The sequence below is a fragment of the Chiloscyllium plagiosum genome, unplaced genomic scaffold (genome assembly GCF_037043375.1).
Source record: "Chiloscyllium plagiosum isolate Xiang-an unplaced genomic scaffold, Cpla_swu_hap1 HiC_scaffold_9, whole genome shotgun sequence".
Taxonomy (NCBI): Eukaryota; Metazoa; Chordata; class Chondrichthyes; order Orectolobiformes; family Hemiscylliidae; genus Chiloscyllium; species Chiloscyllium plagiosum.
The window spans coordinates 52,570,556-52,589,483 of NW_028270147.1; the positions used below are offsets into that span (position 1 = coordinate 52,570,556).

General features: G+C 37.3%; 1 protein-coding gene and 1 long non-coding RNA gene across 13 annotated transcripts in view; one reads left to right on the forward strand and one right to left on the reverse strand.

Moving 5' to 3' along the window:
• LOC148149144 (uncharacterized) overlaps positions 1 to 2,996 on the forward strand; it is a 48,288-nt gene extending 45,292 nt beyond the window's left edge. Inside the window, exon 3 of the long non-coding RNA XR_015758157.1 lies at positions 2,914 to 2,996. This is a non-coding gene — a long non-coding RNA (uncharacterized LOC148149144). The remainder of the gene's footprint in view (positions 1 to 2,913) is intronic.
• Positions 1 to 18,928, reverse strand: part of nfia (nuclear factor I/A) — a 732,109-nt gene that overhangs the window by 469,853 nt on the left and 243,328 nt on the right. For 6 of the 12 annotated variants that reach the window (XM_043699269.2, XM_043699272.2, XM_043699263.2 and 3 more), the window contains exon 2: positions 9,553 to 10,084. In XM_043699269.2, the coding sequence (XP_043555204.1) occupies positions 9,553 to 10,084 (532 nt within the window). Of the gene's footprint in view, positions 1 to 9,552; positions 10,085 to 10,253; positions 10,514 to 11,682; positions 11,780 to 15,805; positions 16,296 to 18,928 lie in introns of those variants that run through there. The other 6 variants (XM_043699274.2, XM_043699270.2, XM_043699271.2 and 3 more) reach the window with 6 other exon arrangements.

An 18,928-nucleotide genomic window follows, 5' to 3' on the forward strand; every position in this document is an offset into this window, starting at 1 on the left:
TATGTTGCTAAAATAAATAAATAAGTAAATGAGCCCTTTAGTAAACCATACCAATCCTCATTTGCATTTCTTTAGGTAACAAACAACAAAATATCTTTCAAGAGTATACATTCCCACAGGAGTAAAGACAATTTTCTTAACATTTTATCTCTCTTCTGGAAACATTTTTGAAGCATTCATTATGAAAAACAAGAACCATCATTGTTGTGAACTGTGATATTGGCCATTCTTGTGGAACAATCAGCTTATGGATTTTAATAGCTGTGTTTCAACTACTCTAGATCAACCAAAACATTCACTACACGGACCCAACTGGTTAGAATGCAATACAGATGGAAGAAACTGAAAAATATTGACAAAATAATGTTTTATTAATGATCAAAAGAAACAGCAAGTTTTCTGAACTGAAAAGATGCTGTTAAATTGTGAGTAATCAGTGATGCCAATCTGTCTACACAATAACCAGAAAGTTCACAGACATCCGTTTCCAAAGATGCAATATGTAGTACTAATTACAGCTCGTTCAAACTTACATCTTTTACAACAAATCGTAAGAGAAGGAGAACGTATCAAGAGGTGGGAGGCAAGAGACTTGGACAAAGCAATAAAATGAAAAGCAGTGTCATAAAGAATTTAAGTAACCAATTTAAAAAGGTTCTGTTTGAAGGCTCTAGAAAATATAGTTATAAAACATTTCCTCTCATAACACTGAATCAGCTCAAATTTCTTTTCTTTCAACCCATTGTCTAGATAGTGCTTCTGCTATTTTGTTTGGGCATTAACATTTTTGGCCAAAACATCAGAAAGAAATGTTGCTGTTATAGAAGGTACCAAATTCTAGCCATCACTCTGCATGCAGTGCCCTAACAATTATTCTACAACTTAGTTTTTGCCCATTTTGTATTCCAGTTTTCACTACCACCAGAGTTTACACTCTATTTCAATACCGCAGTGATTTCTTTTTGTTGTAACTTCAAATATTTGCTCCGAATACACTGGAGTAGTGCCAAGGGGGCATGATGGTCATCAGCAAGGACAGCATTTCTCTATGAAATTTGCAATGTATGGTACTTCACATGTCCGATTTGTATCATCATCCTTAGAGAAGGAAACAGTCTAAAACGCTACCAAACTTCCATGTGGCTGAAAAACCACTAAATATTAGCTCTCAGATCAAATGTTTGCAACTTTGGTCCAGACTGCATTCAGAACCAAAAAGCAATCAAGATATACTTCAATTTCACACAGCCAATTGTGAAATGTCAAAGTTATTTTAATAGCCTGCTCTGAAGCAAACCACTATGAAACACCGAAAGCCACGGCAGCAGGCCTGCATACTTCAAAAGCTTAGATTTAACCACAGAAGACAATGGCTAACAAAAAAGTATTACTTTCATCCTACCCACATCTTTATGACTACAAAGAGCACTTGCAATGACTACACTCCATAGGTTTTTTGCTATGCAGGAATAATCAGCAACAGTAGCATTTAGCAGCTGAAGACTGGAAGCACTCCTGGTGTTGAGGGACATTGAAAAAAACAAGCACAATCACACAGCTGTTCAATAAAGCTCTTGCGGTTTGTCACCAGAGTAATTCTTTTCATCATTTGCATAAATTTGGTCATAAACCTGTGTACCTCATAATGAGAATTGGGAGAGCTGGCGCTAAGCTAAGACAAAAGCTAAACTTCATTCCTTTTTGAAAAGGGCCATGTAGTTAGTAAAAATTCTTGTTCAAGAAATATTGTGCTTGTTCAAGCACCAAGGGTACTTTTCTACATCATTCCCACTGGGGCCAAGTTGACTTATTTTTAAGTGAACCTTATCAGGTATCAGCGAGAGAGTGATTTCCATCTCCAGTTTCTGGAGGTTCAGATTGAAATGCCAACAGCTTGGCCTCAGTACACCAGCAGACCCCTGAAAAGCGTTCCAAATTTAATGAATAGACACAGCAAACTTTAGTTGTACCTTTCAACAATGCACGCCTTCAACATCACCATTACCCTATCTGTTACACCCATCAATCTGGAGACTTGCTAATTTTTCCCTACTTAAATGTTTCCAATGTCCACTGCTTAACCCTTACCAACCTCTGACATTTCAAAACATTCAATATGGCTTCTTTGGACAAGTGAATGGAGCGGACTGTTAATTAACTATTTTAAAAACCACAGATGTGGCCTAAAAGTTTGAAACTGCTAAGGAAAAACTCCTTAATTTCTGTATTGGCCAGTCTTGGAAATAGCCTCATTTGTTAGAGAAAAAGAAATGGTTAGGGATGAAACAAGGATCCATTTCTGATGTTAAGAGGGTGGATATACATTTTAAAACTTCCCGTAATCCTCATTAGCGTAAATTTTATTGCTTGTTGTTTGTTAGTCCACAAGATGGAGCAACTAACAGAAACGGGTCTCCCCGTGCAATAAAAGTGGGGCATACGGAACTAGCGATGTGGGGTGGAGACAAGCAGAATTCATTTCCCACCAGCTAAATGCGAAGGAACATTTATAGTGACCGTGGAAATGTTCGGAGCCCTAAATGCTTCATACAAACAACTGGAGAAAGCAACACTAGATGATGATGGCGGCAATCAGGGTATAATTGGATTGATGGAAAAAAAATAGTAAACAAAAAAAGGAGCACGAACATTGTAGCAAAGTGAAAATAAGTTCCAGTTTAATAACTATGCTATACGGTGCTTTAAAAGCTTTAGTGACATAGGGAAACTGAAAACTTGATACATGAATCCTTGAACGACTTTATTTGACACAGCGCGTTAGTAAAACTTACGTCTGCTTGGACAGATGTACAAATTGTCCTTTCTTTCATGTAGTTCTGCTATTTAATTACAGTGTACTTGTTTCATGGAGTGATTCTAAATACTGATTATTGCTGTATTTTTTCCTCCTAGGTGTGTCGACATTTAGCAAATCCAATAGCTTTAAACCATATTGTTCTCGCCAGCATTTACAGCAAGGCTACCCTCAAACTTTTGTTTGCCAGGAAAAGATTGAGGGAGTTTTAAAACAACATTGGCAGCGTATTCGCCATTGAAAAGTGTAAAGGCAGGATTGCCAATGCAAGTAGATTTCACTGCAACTTACCAATTTTAAAGGAAACAAGAATGTGGTTCCCACTACTATAATTTTTATTTTAACTACTGCCTTCATAAGACAAAAATGTAAACTTGCAGCATTTAATATGGCATCAATGATCTTTAACCAGAAAATAATTATTTACTGTTGTGACTTGTTTTAACTATTTGAATGGGTATAATTGATTGCCAATTGGCAGTTGTTACAGTCAAAACCTTCACAACAATGTACCAACTTGTAGTAGGAGACATTTTTTTGAAAACTATATTTAAAAACTATATAATCAAAAAACAATGTTGAGCATTAATTATGATTCTTTTTAAACAATGTAACCTATAAGAAAGACAGCAATGGGGAAACCATCTCTTTAAATATCTCATCTCTGGGGAAGGGGCTCAATCACAAAACAAGATTTTGATCTGGCTTTAAATTAAGAAGAATCAGGGATATTTTGTCGAAAAAGTACTTGCAGTCCATGAAAAGACAGAGAGTGGACATTTTAACTCTATAAAAAGAAACAGTATCCAATTTGCAATCTTACAAGGAATACATTTAATATTAGTGAGCCATCGTGTAGACACACTTTACAGAGTTCTCAAGACTTGTAATAAAAGCCAATCAAAGCAGATCATTGCAAAACTGTATTTTACTGGCCCATAAAACGTATTTGAAAAAACATTAAAAGGAGGTTTTGCTAAAGAATCTTTGTTTAGTTTCTTTTAAAGAAAGGATGGGCTCAGGTATTTAGAGGAGAAAGTGAGGTCTGCAGATGCTGGAGATCAGAGCTGGAAATGTGTTGCTGGAAAAGCGCAGCAGGTCAGGCAGCATCCAGGGAACAGGAGAATCGACGTTTCGGGCATAAGCCCTTCTTCAGGAATTTAGACCTTTATTAGTTTGAATAACAATAGATATTGGAAAAACTAAAGTGATACAGTCACAAAAAAAGTCGCAATGCAATTTCTCACTTTCTCTTTCTTGCTCTTTTTTGTTCATTCTAACAGTTTTTTTTAATCCAGCAAGAGAATTTCCAAATTAACTGCTCTGTGTGGGAGTAGACTCGCCAGAGATAATCATCAGAAAGTGGGTCAGCCTAAAGCAGCAGCAGGTGTGTCAGGTGAATGAAATTTCAACATGTTGGATATAGGACAGTTTGGCACAACCTACCTTTCAGGACAGAGTTCAATGCCAAGGAACTTATATTGAAAGAAGCATCTGCACCATTTGTTCAATTAACACCTATGCGCCCACCAGCCCCTAACACAGATAAACAAACACACACACACAAGCATATAGACTCAATAAAAAGGAAAGGAAAATAAATTAGTCTGTTAAGCAAGACAACCATACCTTTTTGTTTGACTACACTGATGGAACTTTACAAACTATAAAACAAACCTAATCTATTAAACATGTCACTTTTCACACATCTCATCCTTTCCTGAAGGACAAACATTTCAAAAACTAATTCAGTCAAATTTGAAAAGAATGCTGAACTTTTGAAAAAGAAGTTTGCATAATTACAACTGGTAAAAATATGCAATTGCTGAAGTTTAAAGAATGCTTTTATTGAAAACCTGACATTAACAGTATTAGCTTACAAAACCAAACTATGACATCTAGTCACTAACAAGCAGCAGAAGTGGATTAGTGCCGATTTGAAAACATGTACCATTCCAAATCACTGGGGTCTCCCAGCAGTGAAGCCAAGACTTCAACCAAGTGAAACATTTAGCCCTGCTGTGTACTGCACTGACCACAACAAAGATTGTGGTTTCTACCACACTCACCCTAAATAGCTGAAAATTATTGTTATTCATCATGGCACGGAAAGAAAAGGAAATGTAAAACTGCTGTCTTGCAGAAGTGGTGGAAATTACCCTTGTGATATTTAAGGCTTTGTTACCACTAGATAAAACCTGTGGCTGGTGATGGCTTACAGACTAAGGATCTTTAGGGAGTCTAGCAATTTCTATTTGTGGGTTTTAAAAAAAATCAAAATGTTCTCCATCATTGCAATTTTCTGAAGTCATATCAATTGTACGTAATAATTTTAAAGTCTGACATGTTTAAGTTTGCAGTGTTTATCCCAAGAAATATGTCAACGCAATTTTAAAATATTGAATTATTGAAAGACTGGAATATTAATTATATATCAAATCAAATAAAAAGATAAATTGAGATAAAATTAGAGCAACGGTTTCTTAATTTCATAAATGATGCAATTGTATTATTACAGTTTTAACTGTGAAACTATTTACAATCACACTCCAAGGAATTCTTGAAAGTACAGGACTAGAAAAAAAACCTCTGATGTATATCTACCTTATTCCAAATACAAATAAGTGTCACTTAGTCAGTTCTCCCAAATGGTTTTCCAATTCTTTCTTTCTTAATTTTATTTTACATATTACCTGTTTGCACAGGCAGTCTATTCCACAAATTATACATAAATAAATTAAACCTAAACTACTGGTACTCCTTTTCCTTAGATGTGTAGTGTGTACTAACAATGAACATGTTCAGAACAGATGTTAAACAAGATATAAAAGTATATATATAAAAAAGTATATATGCATATATGAATTGTGTAAATAGTTGAGCAGAGATCTCACTGTCATCTTGATTTTGATAGTCCCATATTCTGTAACCCTGACAGCGATATCTTTGGTCGTGCAATACTTCATTGGCATGAACGTCTGTGTACCATAAGAATGGTATTTGTGAATGCAGAAAGCCGAATCAGGTCTATCTAGAAATTATGTCTACGTTCCATCTGAATATAAGAGTCAAACTTTTCTGCTTAGCTCGTTTTAACACAGGTGGCAGTGAGTTATATTTACCATAAGTTAATACCCATCAGAAACTTTTGGCTGACATTTATTTTTCAGAAATAACTAAAGAAATGAGGAACACATCTGTGTCCTGTTAAAAAAAATGTACAACAGAACCATTAACAGGTTCAGTTAAAAAAAAGTTATTTAATTAAACTAGTTGATTTATGCAACTCTTTGTTCATCTTTTGTTCCACTTAACAGATCTTACTGTGGTCGTCACGGTGAAGAATTTGATCGGGGTATAAGGGATACAGAGCAACATTATCAGATTCCAAACTAAACACCCCAGTAAAATGAGTTATAATCAAAATATGCAGTCCACATTTGATGATCGCATTGTTTTAATCATTTTTACAGGCAGGTGAAAACGCACCTTTACCTTAGGTTGTTTTTATTCTGCTTGTTGGTAAAAAGAGGTGAAAAGAAATCTTTAAAGGGAGCTTCTCAATGAAAACCAGACGATACTGCATCTAAACTCATGTTCCATTTAAATTTGACTATGAAGGAAGGATTCCCTTAACTCTTGAGCTCTATTTCAACCCAGTTCCCCTTTCCACAAACTGTTTGCATAGGCAGTGGGTCACAACAATACTGACAAGCTGAAGACAGCACTCGCATGAGTGCTCACTAATAAGCAAAGATCACCATTTATCTAAGAGGTCAAATGCCTGGTGGCTGAGGTCATGACCTAAACAACTTAAGTCATGACCCTTACACGTGCCTGAACTGATGCCATTCTGACTGGGGTCAGTTGCTAATCATACAGGCTATAAATTAGATTGTGCCTCACACTTCTTCAAAAGAAAGTTTGCCCTCGTCAATGCAGTATCATTCTTGGTTGTCACTTGATGGCTGTGTGAGGCATTGGACTGACAGAGCGAATCAATGGGTAAAAAGAACTTGTCTGTTAAACAGCAAACAAAATAAAAAGCTAACTGGATCATTTAGGACTGTTTAATCTACATTTGAATTCTATCATTTTACTAGAAAGGCATTCTCAAAAATTATTCACGATTAAGAACTTAGCAAACACTATGTTATATTTTATTGGTCATCCTTTTAAAATCAGAATTCTTTTAGTCATAGTAAAATGCATTTAATGATTATAATGTTCTCAGCTATCAACTGCTCTGCAATATCACAATGGCCAGTTTCATCTACAGACTGATTTATAACATTACTGCTAATTTTCAATTATAACCCACACAACTTCACCAAACACCTCAACAATTCTAAAATAATCTAAACTACATAAAAAAAATGTAGAATGTTTATTCCCTAGTGTATGCGCTGCAGTCATTACTTTATTTCCACACTTCTTCCACAAAGGGAATGGGCTCTTGAATAGGATTTTGAAATTGTCCTGCTGGTCTATAACGAAACCTCTAACATACCAAACAAATAGAACCTCAGGACAGGTGACATGAAACTAGTCACTAGTGTTTACCATGCTATGGCTGTCTGGATTATTCTAAGTTAAATCAACTGAAAAGCAAACAACCCCTGATTTCACGTCCAAACAAATTCTTTAGTTAAAAAGTGTTACAGTATGAGCAAACAGTCAACAAAAATCAAAACAAATTAAAAGATCAGAGTTGCACATATTTTTAAAAAATATGCATATCTTCAATATACCAGAAATACCTGGTTACTTTCCAGAAATTGCTAAATCAGTTTTTAACAACTATAGTAGGTCTATTAGTAATATGCTGAGTAAAATATTTTCACACTCTAAATTGTTGCTTATCATCCATCATTAGCTACTTTGGTTTTTACACAGCTTTGGGTCATTTTCAAAAGGCTGAACCACTGCCGAATTATTATTTAAATTTATTTAGACAAAAGATTGAGAGAGGTTATTTAACCAGTCGTTGCATTTAGCACTTGTTGAAAAATTCAATTATCTACACTAAATTTCAGAACTGAATGCACCTCGTTTTAATTTTAAGAGAAAATTGTTGAATTTAATTTTTAAAATCTATCAGCGATACAATCGCTACTCCCTAAAACATGGCGCTTACGATCAGGCTACAGGAAAGAGCAGAGCGTCAGCGAAAAAAAAAGTGGCCACGTATTCCCATGTTGGCTTTGGCATGTCGGACAAAGCACTTTTTAGAGTTCATGCTTTCTGCCAACACTGGCAGCTGCTCAGTCCATTGAAAACTCCTGAACCTTCCAAGCAGGCCAAACAAGATCCAATATATTTTTTGCACATAACTTTCAGTAAGCACCCAATTTTAAAATACAAACTATTTAAAATGTACTGCATACATTTCATTCCACTTATTTTAGTGAACATTTTTATTCTGTGTGTTTGATCCTGGTCTATTCGTCCATTACATAGTTTTAATAACAACTATAATGCAATAGGGAGAATGTAATAGAACTTATTTTCCAAAATATTTTGACTGTTTTGGCACGTCAACCTTTAGCGGTTATCTCTGTTATTTCCAAAATCAATGGTCACAAAACTGATTCGAGTTTCTAACCCTTCAAATTGTTGCTGGCTTAGAATAAACAAAAGTTCCATTGGTGGCTGTAACAATCAAAAAGCGAATTCTTAAATGCAAAATGTTTCTGAAAATAGAAAGTTATCAAACTGGAAATGAATATTTTAAAATAGTGTGAAGATTAAAGCTCACTCAGTGCTTTTCCAAAATACTTGATATTATGAAGATCAGTGATTTGCACTGATACGGTTGCAACAGAAATAAATGCAAGGCATTTACAACATTGGTCCATGTTAAAAGTGACAAAGACACTAAGACCTTAAATGAACAGCTGAATTGTTTCCTGCCTTTATTTTGTGCAATGACCACAACCTGCATTCACACAAGGTACCTGCAAATACAAACAGATTTGAAAAAGAACACAAGATCTCTATGACAAAAGCCAGTGGAGAATGCCACATTCTGGATTACTTTGTCTCTGTAAGTAATGTGTAGAATCCAGAGTTTGACACTTCACTTGGGCTGCAGACAATTTACAGCAATAAAACTCTTAGTTCCTTTTTTGCAGGTTGCCACTGCTATACCCAAGTTGGCACAACTTTTGAACCAACACTCTGGGGCAATAGCTGACCCCAACATTTAAACCAATGATTGGGCTTTTTCAGTTGTATATCCTTTGTTGTGTATGTTAGCACAATCCCACCAAAAATGCAGGGATATTTTTTAACACAAACAAAATATACTTCCTGTGGGGATTTTCATCTTCCATCGCAGGCTGTGAGGTGGGGGGGAAAGAAAGAGAGAATGCTGATTTGATCCTAAAGGAAAATTATATGGTGAAGGGCACGAGAAACACAACTGAAAGTTTAAAAGCTGCTTTCAGATCTGGCCTGCAATGACCAATTGCGATTATTACATAAAACAAAAAACAAAATTCCTGTTTAAAATCATATTTTTTATCAACTTTAGATTGCACTTTACAACAAGACAGGGTCTATAGGAGCATGCAGTAGGAAGTTACATTTACAGAAAAGGTATACACACAAAACAACCATTACATGAGGTTAGGTTTTAGGTGAGGACACATGCAACACAACCATTTCACAAGAATGAAGATCAAGTTTATCTTTATAAATAAAATTCTAAGAACACTTCTGAAAAATGCACTTACCCGCTGCCTGCGCAAAGTACGCCAAATATAAATCGAGTTCCTTAACAGAAACTCCTATATGATGTGGCTGTACGCACAGCCCAGGGTTAGAGCACTGCGAGGACTTTACGAGTCGTTCACCATCAGTACTTTCGAGCGGAACACCTTTGAATAAAATCACCATAACCAGGTCCAGCCTCCAGACCTTGTCTGCTTGACGCAGACAGTCAATTCGCCGCATCTTGCCTTTCTGGTCTGGGTTTGAAAGCACACAGCAAGAAGGTTTCTTCCCAGTGACTGAGAGCACAAAATCCTCTCGATACTCAGGTCGGATGTCTTTGCGCAGCTTTGCCAGAAGCCTGGATGCCCATTTCTGCTTCACTTCTTGTTTTTCACTCAGGAGTTCATCCTTCACCGCTCTCTCTTCCTCCTTTGACATGCGCTTCTCATGCTTCTTGAAGTATTTTCGTTTTCGGGCTTGCAAGTTGAACCATGTGTATGCAAAGGCTCGGACATGGGGCAGAAGTGCTTCAATGAAGGGATGGAATTCATCCTGTCGGGGGAAAAAACCAAGGGAGAAAGAATAAGCAAAAATGAAGTTTTAACAAAAGAAGTAGCATTGCATTCAACCTTTATCAGAATTATTTTCCTATTGGGCAAATACATAATAAAAATTAAAAATCAAGACACATTTCATTGAAATAATAGATTTAATTCAATACCATTGTATAGTCCAACCAGCGCAGTATTTTGTTTGAAGCTTGACTTAGAAAAATTTATGCCATGTACAGTGAGTATTCTTTGTGTAGAACAGTCAGAAAGATGCCGACAGCGTAACTGAAAGCACCCATGTAGGTAACGTCCAAAACACTTGCCAATATTCAAGACACTCCCTGCGTGTGCTCGGTTTGTTTATGAAGAGCTTTCCCAAAACAGTAAAGAGAAGGTTCCCTCGACTAAAGCATGGGTGCTTTCATTAACCTTCGCCAGCTTTAAAAAAAGCAGATCTCTTCACTCTCCGTCCCCAACCCTTTGCATGTGGTGTAGCCAGCATGAGCCCGCCTATTTGGCAAATTCCACACACTAGAATGCCAATCAACAGCTCGTACGAGGGGGCTTTGTGCAAAGCAAGAGAGGATAAACCCCCCCCCCCCCCCCACCTCCCCCCCCACGCCCCTTCACAAGATGGTTTCAAACACAGCAAGTCTGTACAGTCAGAGAAAAAAAATCTGCATATTCTTCATTGTGAATTCATGCTATTTTCTCAAGAAATGTCATATTGAGCTGTGCCCTTGTGAAAAATAAAAATACTCAGACATTATTTGGAGTTCCAGCTTGGTGATGCCAAATAGGAAGTACAAAATACTTTATTAATAAGTAGTTTGTTTGTAATCCTTATTCAGTAACATGATAAAACACATCCCACCCACCCACCCATCCCCATTCCATCACTACAACATCCCACTCACCACTATCACCCCACCCCCCACTCAAGTACCAATACCAATATATACATAAGTAAATACTGTAAATATAGACAAGCAACTGTGATCACGATAAACCATTGAAATCAAATTTTTAATCAATAATATTACAGTGACTCTGGCAAACTGATATGCAACTACGCAGTAATTCCATACAAATAAAAACAAAGCAGGTAGCCCAAGTTTTTTGCATATGGTTAAATACTTAAAGTGTTTAAAATATCACATAACATGTTGTTTTACTTGTACAATTAAATGGTCAAAACCAAGGATGTTAATAAACAACTAAATTTAAAATGGCGTAATTATACGTAAAAAGCTACAAAAGAAACGGGAAAACATTTTCAGCACAACTACCATCTGTCTTTTTCCTCTTGTTTAAACTAAATGTTGCATAAATTGTTTTTCTTTTAAATAAAATAAGATAGCAAAACTTTTACAATGAAAAACACACAATGTTTGATTGTTCAGCAGAATTTTTTTTGGAAGGTGTATATTTTGCATTATCTCTACTGAATAAGGTTGTGCATTTCCATTGTATGAACGATGCCATAGCTGTACAGGCTGGAAGGGATTTTCTTTAATGAAATAAATTAATGAAAAAAATGTTGCATTGGTGGGAACATTTAGAGGATTTTTAGATTAAAGTGAATTTTCATTTACCAACCTTTCTCCAGCCACACGACATCTGGCCTGTAATTCTTCAAGCTTAACTGAATTCCTTTACTACAATCATCTACACGTAGGTAACAATCTGTCCTGTAAAGGAGATTTTCAAACTGCCAAAACAAATAATGAAGCTCAAATTTATTAACTGTCTACCCTAAACATATATATGCTTGTTTCTATAGCATCTCAAAGGTTGGGAAGACAAAGGACTGGATAATCCATTTTTTTCCTGTGTAAAATTTAAAATAATTTTAACAACTTGTTTTCAAAATTTAAATAAAAGAGTTAAGTAGCCATTTCTTTTTTGCTTCACTCTAAACCTTTCATTGAAAGATTCTTTAAGTTAACCACTACCATATGATTTAACTCGGTCAAAGTATAATAAAGTAGCATAAAGACACAAATCTCTACTGATATCGTGAATTCAGATTAATTCAATTCCACACTAAAATGACTATCCTAAATATGGCATGAATTGCAAACTCTAGAATTCATCCCAAGACAAAGACTCATTCCTGACAGTGTGTGTTTATGGAGTGAATATGGATATAGTTGAGCTATGGATTAAAACCTCGAGTCAGTGTTTGACCTTGGCTGCATGAATGCATGGAACAAGGGATGCCAGTGTGGTGATACTATGTCACCACATTGGTGTCCTTTGCTGTGGCCTCCAGATGCCACAAGTTCAGATCTGATCTCTTAAGTTGTTACTGCAACAGAATTCAGACCTATAAACTCACTTGCAGTGTGAGGAGTAAAGTAAAACATTAACTAAATAAAAAGAAAACCTTAACAACAACTTAAAAAAATATATAGTGTCTGATTAACCTCAGAAAATTAACGGTGTAGATGATGATAAGAATTTAGCATTCAGAGCAAGGAGCTTTGTAATTTATTAGGCAGTTTTTGGAAATGTACATTTATGTTTTAATCCAGTCAGAAGTCGACCAGTTTCATAGATTCTTGCATCGACTTTATGTTGGAAATCAGCCAATGTACAGTTTTCCTGCTCCACCTCAGAGCTAATGCCGAAAAGAAGCTTTAAACTACTTTTGCCCAATGTCAATCCTAAATCTTCCCCATCGCTGACAGCTTTCCATCTCAATCTCAATATGGAATTAAGAAACTTAACTTCTGCTGTAAATAAAACAATCAGATCATAAAAAACAAAAAAAGTTCAACTTAATCGGAGAAGTGCATTGGCTCGGAATTTTAGCTGCCATTATTAATATACATTGCTGCAGTGATTCCAATTTCTACAATTCAAATGGGCACAAAACGATTTGGATATTAAGCACCTGTAGCAGTTAAATTAAGTTTTGTAAACTGAAATTAGTTTCAATTACAGGGGCCTATGAGGTGCAGACTATAGCAAGCTGATCTTTTGCTGAATTACACAATCAAGAAATAAACTGTATTTTCTTAGTATTAAAGTCTATTTCGGCTTTGCATTATTAGATTGTAGGCCCCAAGTTTGAGCCAATTTCTAAATATTCTAAACATTTGGAGGCCAAACCACTTAGTTCCTTAAGTGACAATCAGTGAAGTTGTGGTTTTGTTGTGGGTCTATTTTCATTTAAACCTCAGCACTGCACTCCAGTGCAGCATGCATGTCCTTCCTTTGGCACTGCCTCACCAATTAATGTATACCATATATAATGAAGAAGCAAACAGAATAAGCAGCAATTTTCTTTGAGGTGGTCAAAACTATGCATACTTCCACGACGACACTGATAATTGGACAACTTTATTGTTTACAAACAACTGTCTCTAGTGCTGAAAATCAAATTGCCCATTCAACACTATACAGTGTTTGTTATGTTCTCACTTTTTTTGTTCATGTATCATAACAATCCAGTGTGTTCTTAAGTAATTCTAGGCAGTTCCTATCATTTTGCATGGTTTTAAAAAATTAACTAGTTCTGCAAGGGAAACGGCAAACAGAATCCATTTAAAGAAGTTTGTAATGTTAAATTAAAACAATTGACTTATTCAGACTTACATATTCTAGTCTCTGTTTTTTTGACCGGATATTTCAATACCAATCAATCTGTTCATTTCAGTGCAATGCAATAACATATACACTAATCACTTCTTAATTTAAAAGACTGAAACACAATTTTGTTTTCCTTCAGACACAGCACCTCATTTTTTTTTACCAAAAAAGATCATTATAAAGCAGATTTGTGAATGTGTGTCATTAAAATAACGCAGTAAGTTTGGGAAAAGGGTTGAAACTGAGGATCTCCATAAAACTTGCAGTTAACTACCCGATTAGATAAAAGGACATAAAACCAAAACCTTCACTGAAATGTAATGATTCTATATAAGGTTAGAAATTAGAGATTTTTATGCAATAAACGGCTGCAAATGCTTTGTATGTATTGGTTACTTAAGATTCAGTAGAATTTATCTTAAATTTGTATTTCATTTTAGAAATATTGACTCATTTCCAATTTTCTACTTCATACTGAATTACAATAGTTTAATGTGGTTTCTGTCCTTTGGGTGAACAAGGAAGGCAAACTTCAGGAATATAAAGACCAACAGTTAATTCAAGATGGATGCAAATACTTTATATTGCTGTTAAAAATGTCTCTAAGGCATGATACGAATCTTTTGTATAGATACTTTAATAGGTTAAAAAAGGTTATATAAAGATGTTCATGGTGCCCCCTTACCCAAACAAAGAAATGCTTTAAGTCGATTCACAGTAACGTTGCAAAGATTGGTCATTGTTCATAATGCTTTTAAAAGTTTAAATCACGTGCAAGAATGTTTTTTTTAAATGTAAGACTAACAACCAAATGTTCATTAAAATTCTACAGTGATACTGTGGGAAATAAGGTTTTTACCGAAATAATTTCAACATGCTATTTAAAAACCAGCGATTTCTGACTTCGCTGGAAGGGATGACTTTTGAACTGAATAGATTGAACAACACGGGTTAGTTATCCCGCACGCTATAGAATGTGAAAGAAGGCGGATTTCGAAGCAAAATTCCGCTCTGGAAACTTGAGTGGAAACACAAGAAGCACAGCACTCGAGCAGACAGCGTTTCAACGGGGAAAACCCTGACTTCTTCAATAATGCTTGAAGTAGCGACGAGGCAATAACAAAATCGCACAGCGAAGTAGAAAGCTTTACGGGCGCTAACAGAACGGTGGTAACTTAGCGAAAGCAATGACATTGCTGTGGAGTTGGGGGGGGGGGGGGGGGAGGGGGTTGCAGACAAATCAAAATATTGAGGAGCTGGGAAAGGAAGCCGATGCCGTCCCAAACCACAATGCCCACAACCCCATCGGATCGGGCGCTCTGGCGGGGAACTGTTGCCTAAAGTTCAAGCTACTCGCCCTCCCAGGGACAAAAAAAAAGTCACTTTGACGCGTGGACAGTTCACACCTGACAGCATCACAGTGCCCCGAGAGAGAGAGAGAGAGAGACAGAGAGAGAAAATCAAACACACTGCCTTCCAAAATGTTGTGAAAAATCAGTTTAGGGGTGTGTGGAGGGGGGTTGGAAACAACAGCAAAGCGAGCGCCTAACTTGCCGAAGATGATTGGGAAGGAGGTGCAGTACGCTGTGGAAGGCAGCAGCGCGATTTTGTTATGAAAGATATTAACACGAAACTTGCGCGCACCGCTTGTTGTGAGTAAACTGTGTACCTTAGAGGCACAACAAAAGCGTGATTCCCCACCGCCTGCTTCACCCCCACCCCCATCTCCATCCCCATCCCCACCCCACACACACACTCATTCACCAACCCCCCCCCCCCCCCCCTACTATGCCTCCCCCAAGAAAAGCAGCGATCGCAGCACTTTCCTGCCTGCGAAATGTCCCGAGGTACGCGCGGCACCTCTTTGGAGAGCCGCTCTTGCAAAATGTGTGGCATTACCCCAGATTTGTTTCTGTTTCCAAAAAAAAATGCAGTCAGAAAAATAATAAATATTAATACGTATCCGCCATTAGCCATGTGCCTCAGTGGGGGCAGATCGCGGAACCCAGTCACTGATCTGAGAGACAGGAGGCATTTAAATAAAAGAGAAAAAAAAAGTTTAATATATCAAAAAGAAGCAGGACGGACTCTAAAGGGATACAAATGTTGCAGAATTGTATCCTACCTGGGTGAGACAGAGCGGAGAGTACATTATTGTGGCGGTGCTGGTGGTGGTGAGAGGAAAAGCCGGCTTTCACATTTCAGTCTCGAACTGAAGCCAGCTCTCTTCTCCATCCTGAACTTTAACCCCGCCTTTAGTTAGTATATAGTCTACATCCCAACTCTCCGTGGCTCATTCTGACAGTCCAGGCAGTGCTCCTCTCGCTCTGTCTCACTCACTCACACACCTTCCCCGCCCTCTCTCACACCACCTTTTAGCATTTGTTATTTTTATATATATATATATATATATATATATATCCGCCCGTTCTCAGCTTGCTTTCTTACAGCTGCGATCTCTCCCTCTCTCTCTGGTTGTATGTGAGAAGGAAGAGGAGAGAGAGAGGAAAAATTCACACTTGTGGGCTGGCTGTCAGTGAAGCGAAGCCCGCTCTCCAGCCTTCCTCCGCCCGATGGGAGACTACACCCTTCCCCGGCCGCAGTTCTCGGCCTGCAGCTCCATCGAACCTTCCTGAATTTTAACAAAACACAACACCCTGGGTTTTTCACCCCCTCCCATCTCTGTTCACCCTCCCTACAGCAGCGAGCCAGCTCCCTGCGTCAACACCCCGAGCAAATGCAGCAGCAAAACTCTGGCAGCAAGCGGCGCCTAAAAATAAACGTGAATGCCTACTCTCAACTTGGACTTGAACGTGAGAAAGACCCCCAAGTGCCTAGATCTCTTATCGAGCTAGAAAAGGAATTGTGAATTTTATGTATTTTGTTAATTTTTAAAAAAAAATTAAAGTCAGCCTGCAACTTTGAGATAAATAAATATGGAGTGTTTTGTTGCCTTAAAGCAAATCATTTATTACATTGGTTTCCCTGCACCAAAAGTTAGTTGGGAAAGTGAATTGGGATTTTTTTTCTATTCTTTCCTCACCCCGGTTAAGTCTGTTTAAATAAGGCAAGATGACGATTTGTAGCTTTGGCGCCTTTTTAAACAACAGTAAATTGTAATACATAACTAAGAATCATGTGGCTGAGAATTGGGTTTTTTTTTTCCACATCGCGTCACCTAGACGAATGTCACGTCCACGGCTCCTCCGCCCGGCTGCTGCCGCTCATTGTTTGACATTTTCTCTGCTGCCTGCGCTAGTGACCCAGATGTAACACACTGAATGGGGAAGGACCGGCCTGCCAGCGCGCATGTACTCTTCCTGCAACGCACTCTGGGTCTTGTAGTCTTTGCTCCTGTGCACTGCGCACCTCTATTCGAGTAATTGACCAGCAATGGCTCATACCACAAAGTGAAACGAGCAGCACACTTAGATTTAAGTTTTAAGATTTTCTCACGTAATTATCCACAAGTATTTCGCGAGAAATGTGCACGATTTCTGAAATACCCCTTCTCTTCCCATGCACTTAGCGTACAATAATTCGCCTCAAGGTAGTTGATCTGTTGAAGACTGAGGGCCTTAGCATCTTAATGAAATGGTCGAGACTGTTAAAGCGAATAGACGGAACGCAGTTCCGAAAGTACAAAGCGAAACCAGAATTGAAATACAGGAGGAATGAAAATGTACGACACAAGGTTAGGAGCTCAGCACAAGACCACATCTTCCAACATGTTGCAACCAAAACCAGGCTTGCTAACTCTTCGACTTTTCACTGCATCAGCAATTTAACTGAATAACAACACAGATTCCTCTGTGTCTGTTCAATAATTCCTAATTAAACACATGCACACTTTTATTGTACATTTAAGGCATCTGAATTAGTTTACATCAGGCAATTGTACATCACCATTATATTTTGTCCAATATCTCTCGGGCTATTGGTTAGATTTATCCTGGGATTCTAAAAGTACCCATTCAGAAGGTTTTTTTTGTTAGGTCAACACATGTAATGTATCTTCAAAGTACTTTGGGGTTCCCGTATCTAATAAAAGTCATTTCATTCTAATGATACTACACCGCATATTTTTCAAACTGCATTTCTCTAATGTTAAGATCACGTATAGACTGGGACGGTCAGTAAAATGAAATGTGCTCACCAGCAACACAGTAAGCAGCATGTACAAAGTGTTTCTTTTCAGTGAAGGCACAGCGCCTTCCTTTATAAGGAGATATTATCATCATATGCAGGCTTGTGTAATCAGTCATATAAAACATATACACGTCGACGCAAAACAGATGAATCGTTCTATTAGACTATAGAATACTACACCACTCACTATACGGATGAATCATTCCGACGACTACATTCCTCTAATTCTTGAATTCATATGCTGCAGAAATCCCTCTGGCTATGGGTCGCGGATTTGGGCGTCATAACTCATTTAGAATCTCATAAAATCAAGTTATCTAAAAGAAATTGCACCAGTTCTCATCCAAACATTTCAAAGATTTTTACGGTCCCATTCCCTCATCCTCCTTCGAATGCAGAGGGAGACATGTACGGTATTACTTTGGTCGCACTATAAATTCTTGGTGTTTTCTATCCTGGCCTGCCAACACTTAATATATGAGCAACATTCATGCGAGATTATTCGAAGGGATACTGTCAAATAGTTTAATGGTGTGTGTATTGTATATAATTGCAAACCTTATATATATAATTAAATTAAAACGTTAGCTTTTATCATTGTTCAATATCCCCTAGGTTTTGGATTGAATTTTAAATAGTATCCTGACTTAGTATTTAACATAATTCGTGGTCTCAAGAATAGTGCGATTTATTTATTCCATGAAAAGTTCTCTCACCTCGTTTAGCCTAATTATAGTTACAAGACACTGAACGCAACTTTTAAGGATGAGCTCTTTATATAAAAGGCATTTAGAGTGTTTCTGTCACACAAATGAAAACATATCTTAACACATTTTAACACGCACAAAACGTCATGCAACTAATATACAATCTCCCATTACACGTTCTTCGTAAATATTCATTAATCCAGCTATACTGTACATATCTGAACTACAGTTCCCAAGATACCCTTGCAACAACCTGCCTTACATCTAGCATAAGACGGAAGCCTCGCCTTTCTACATATTGATTGGCGCAGTGCAGCGTTGAGGATATCAATCGAGGTTTCGATTGGTAGAAAGGGTTGCCTATCACACTGGGTTAAGTTCACGTCTCTAGT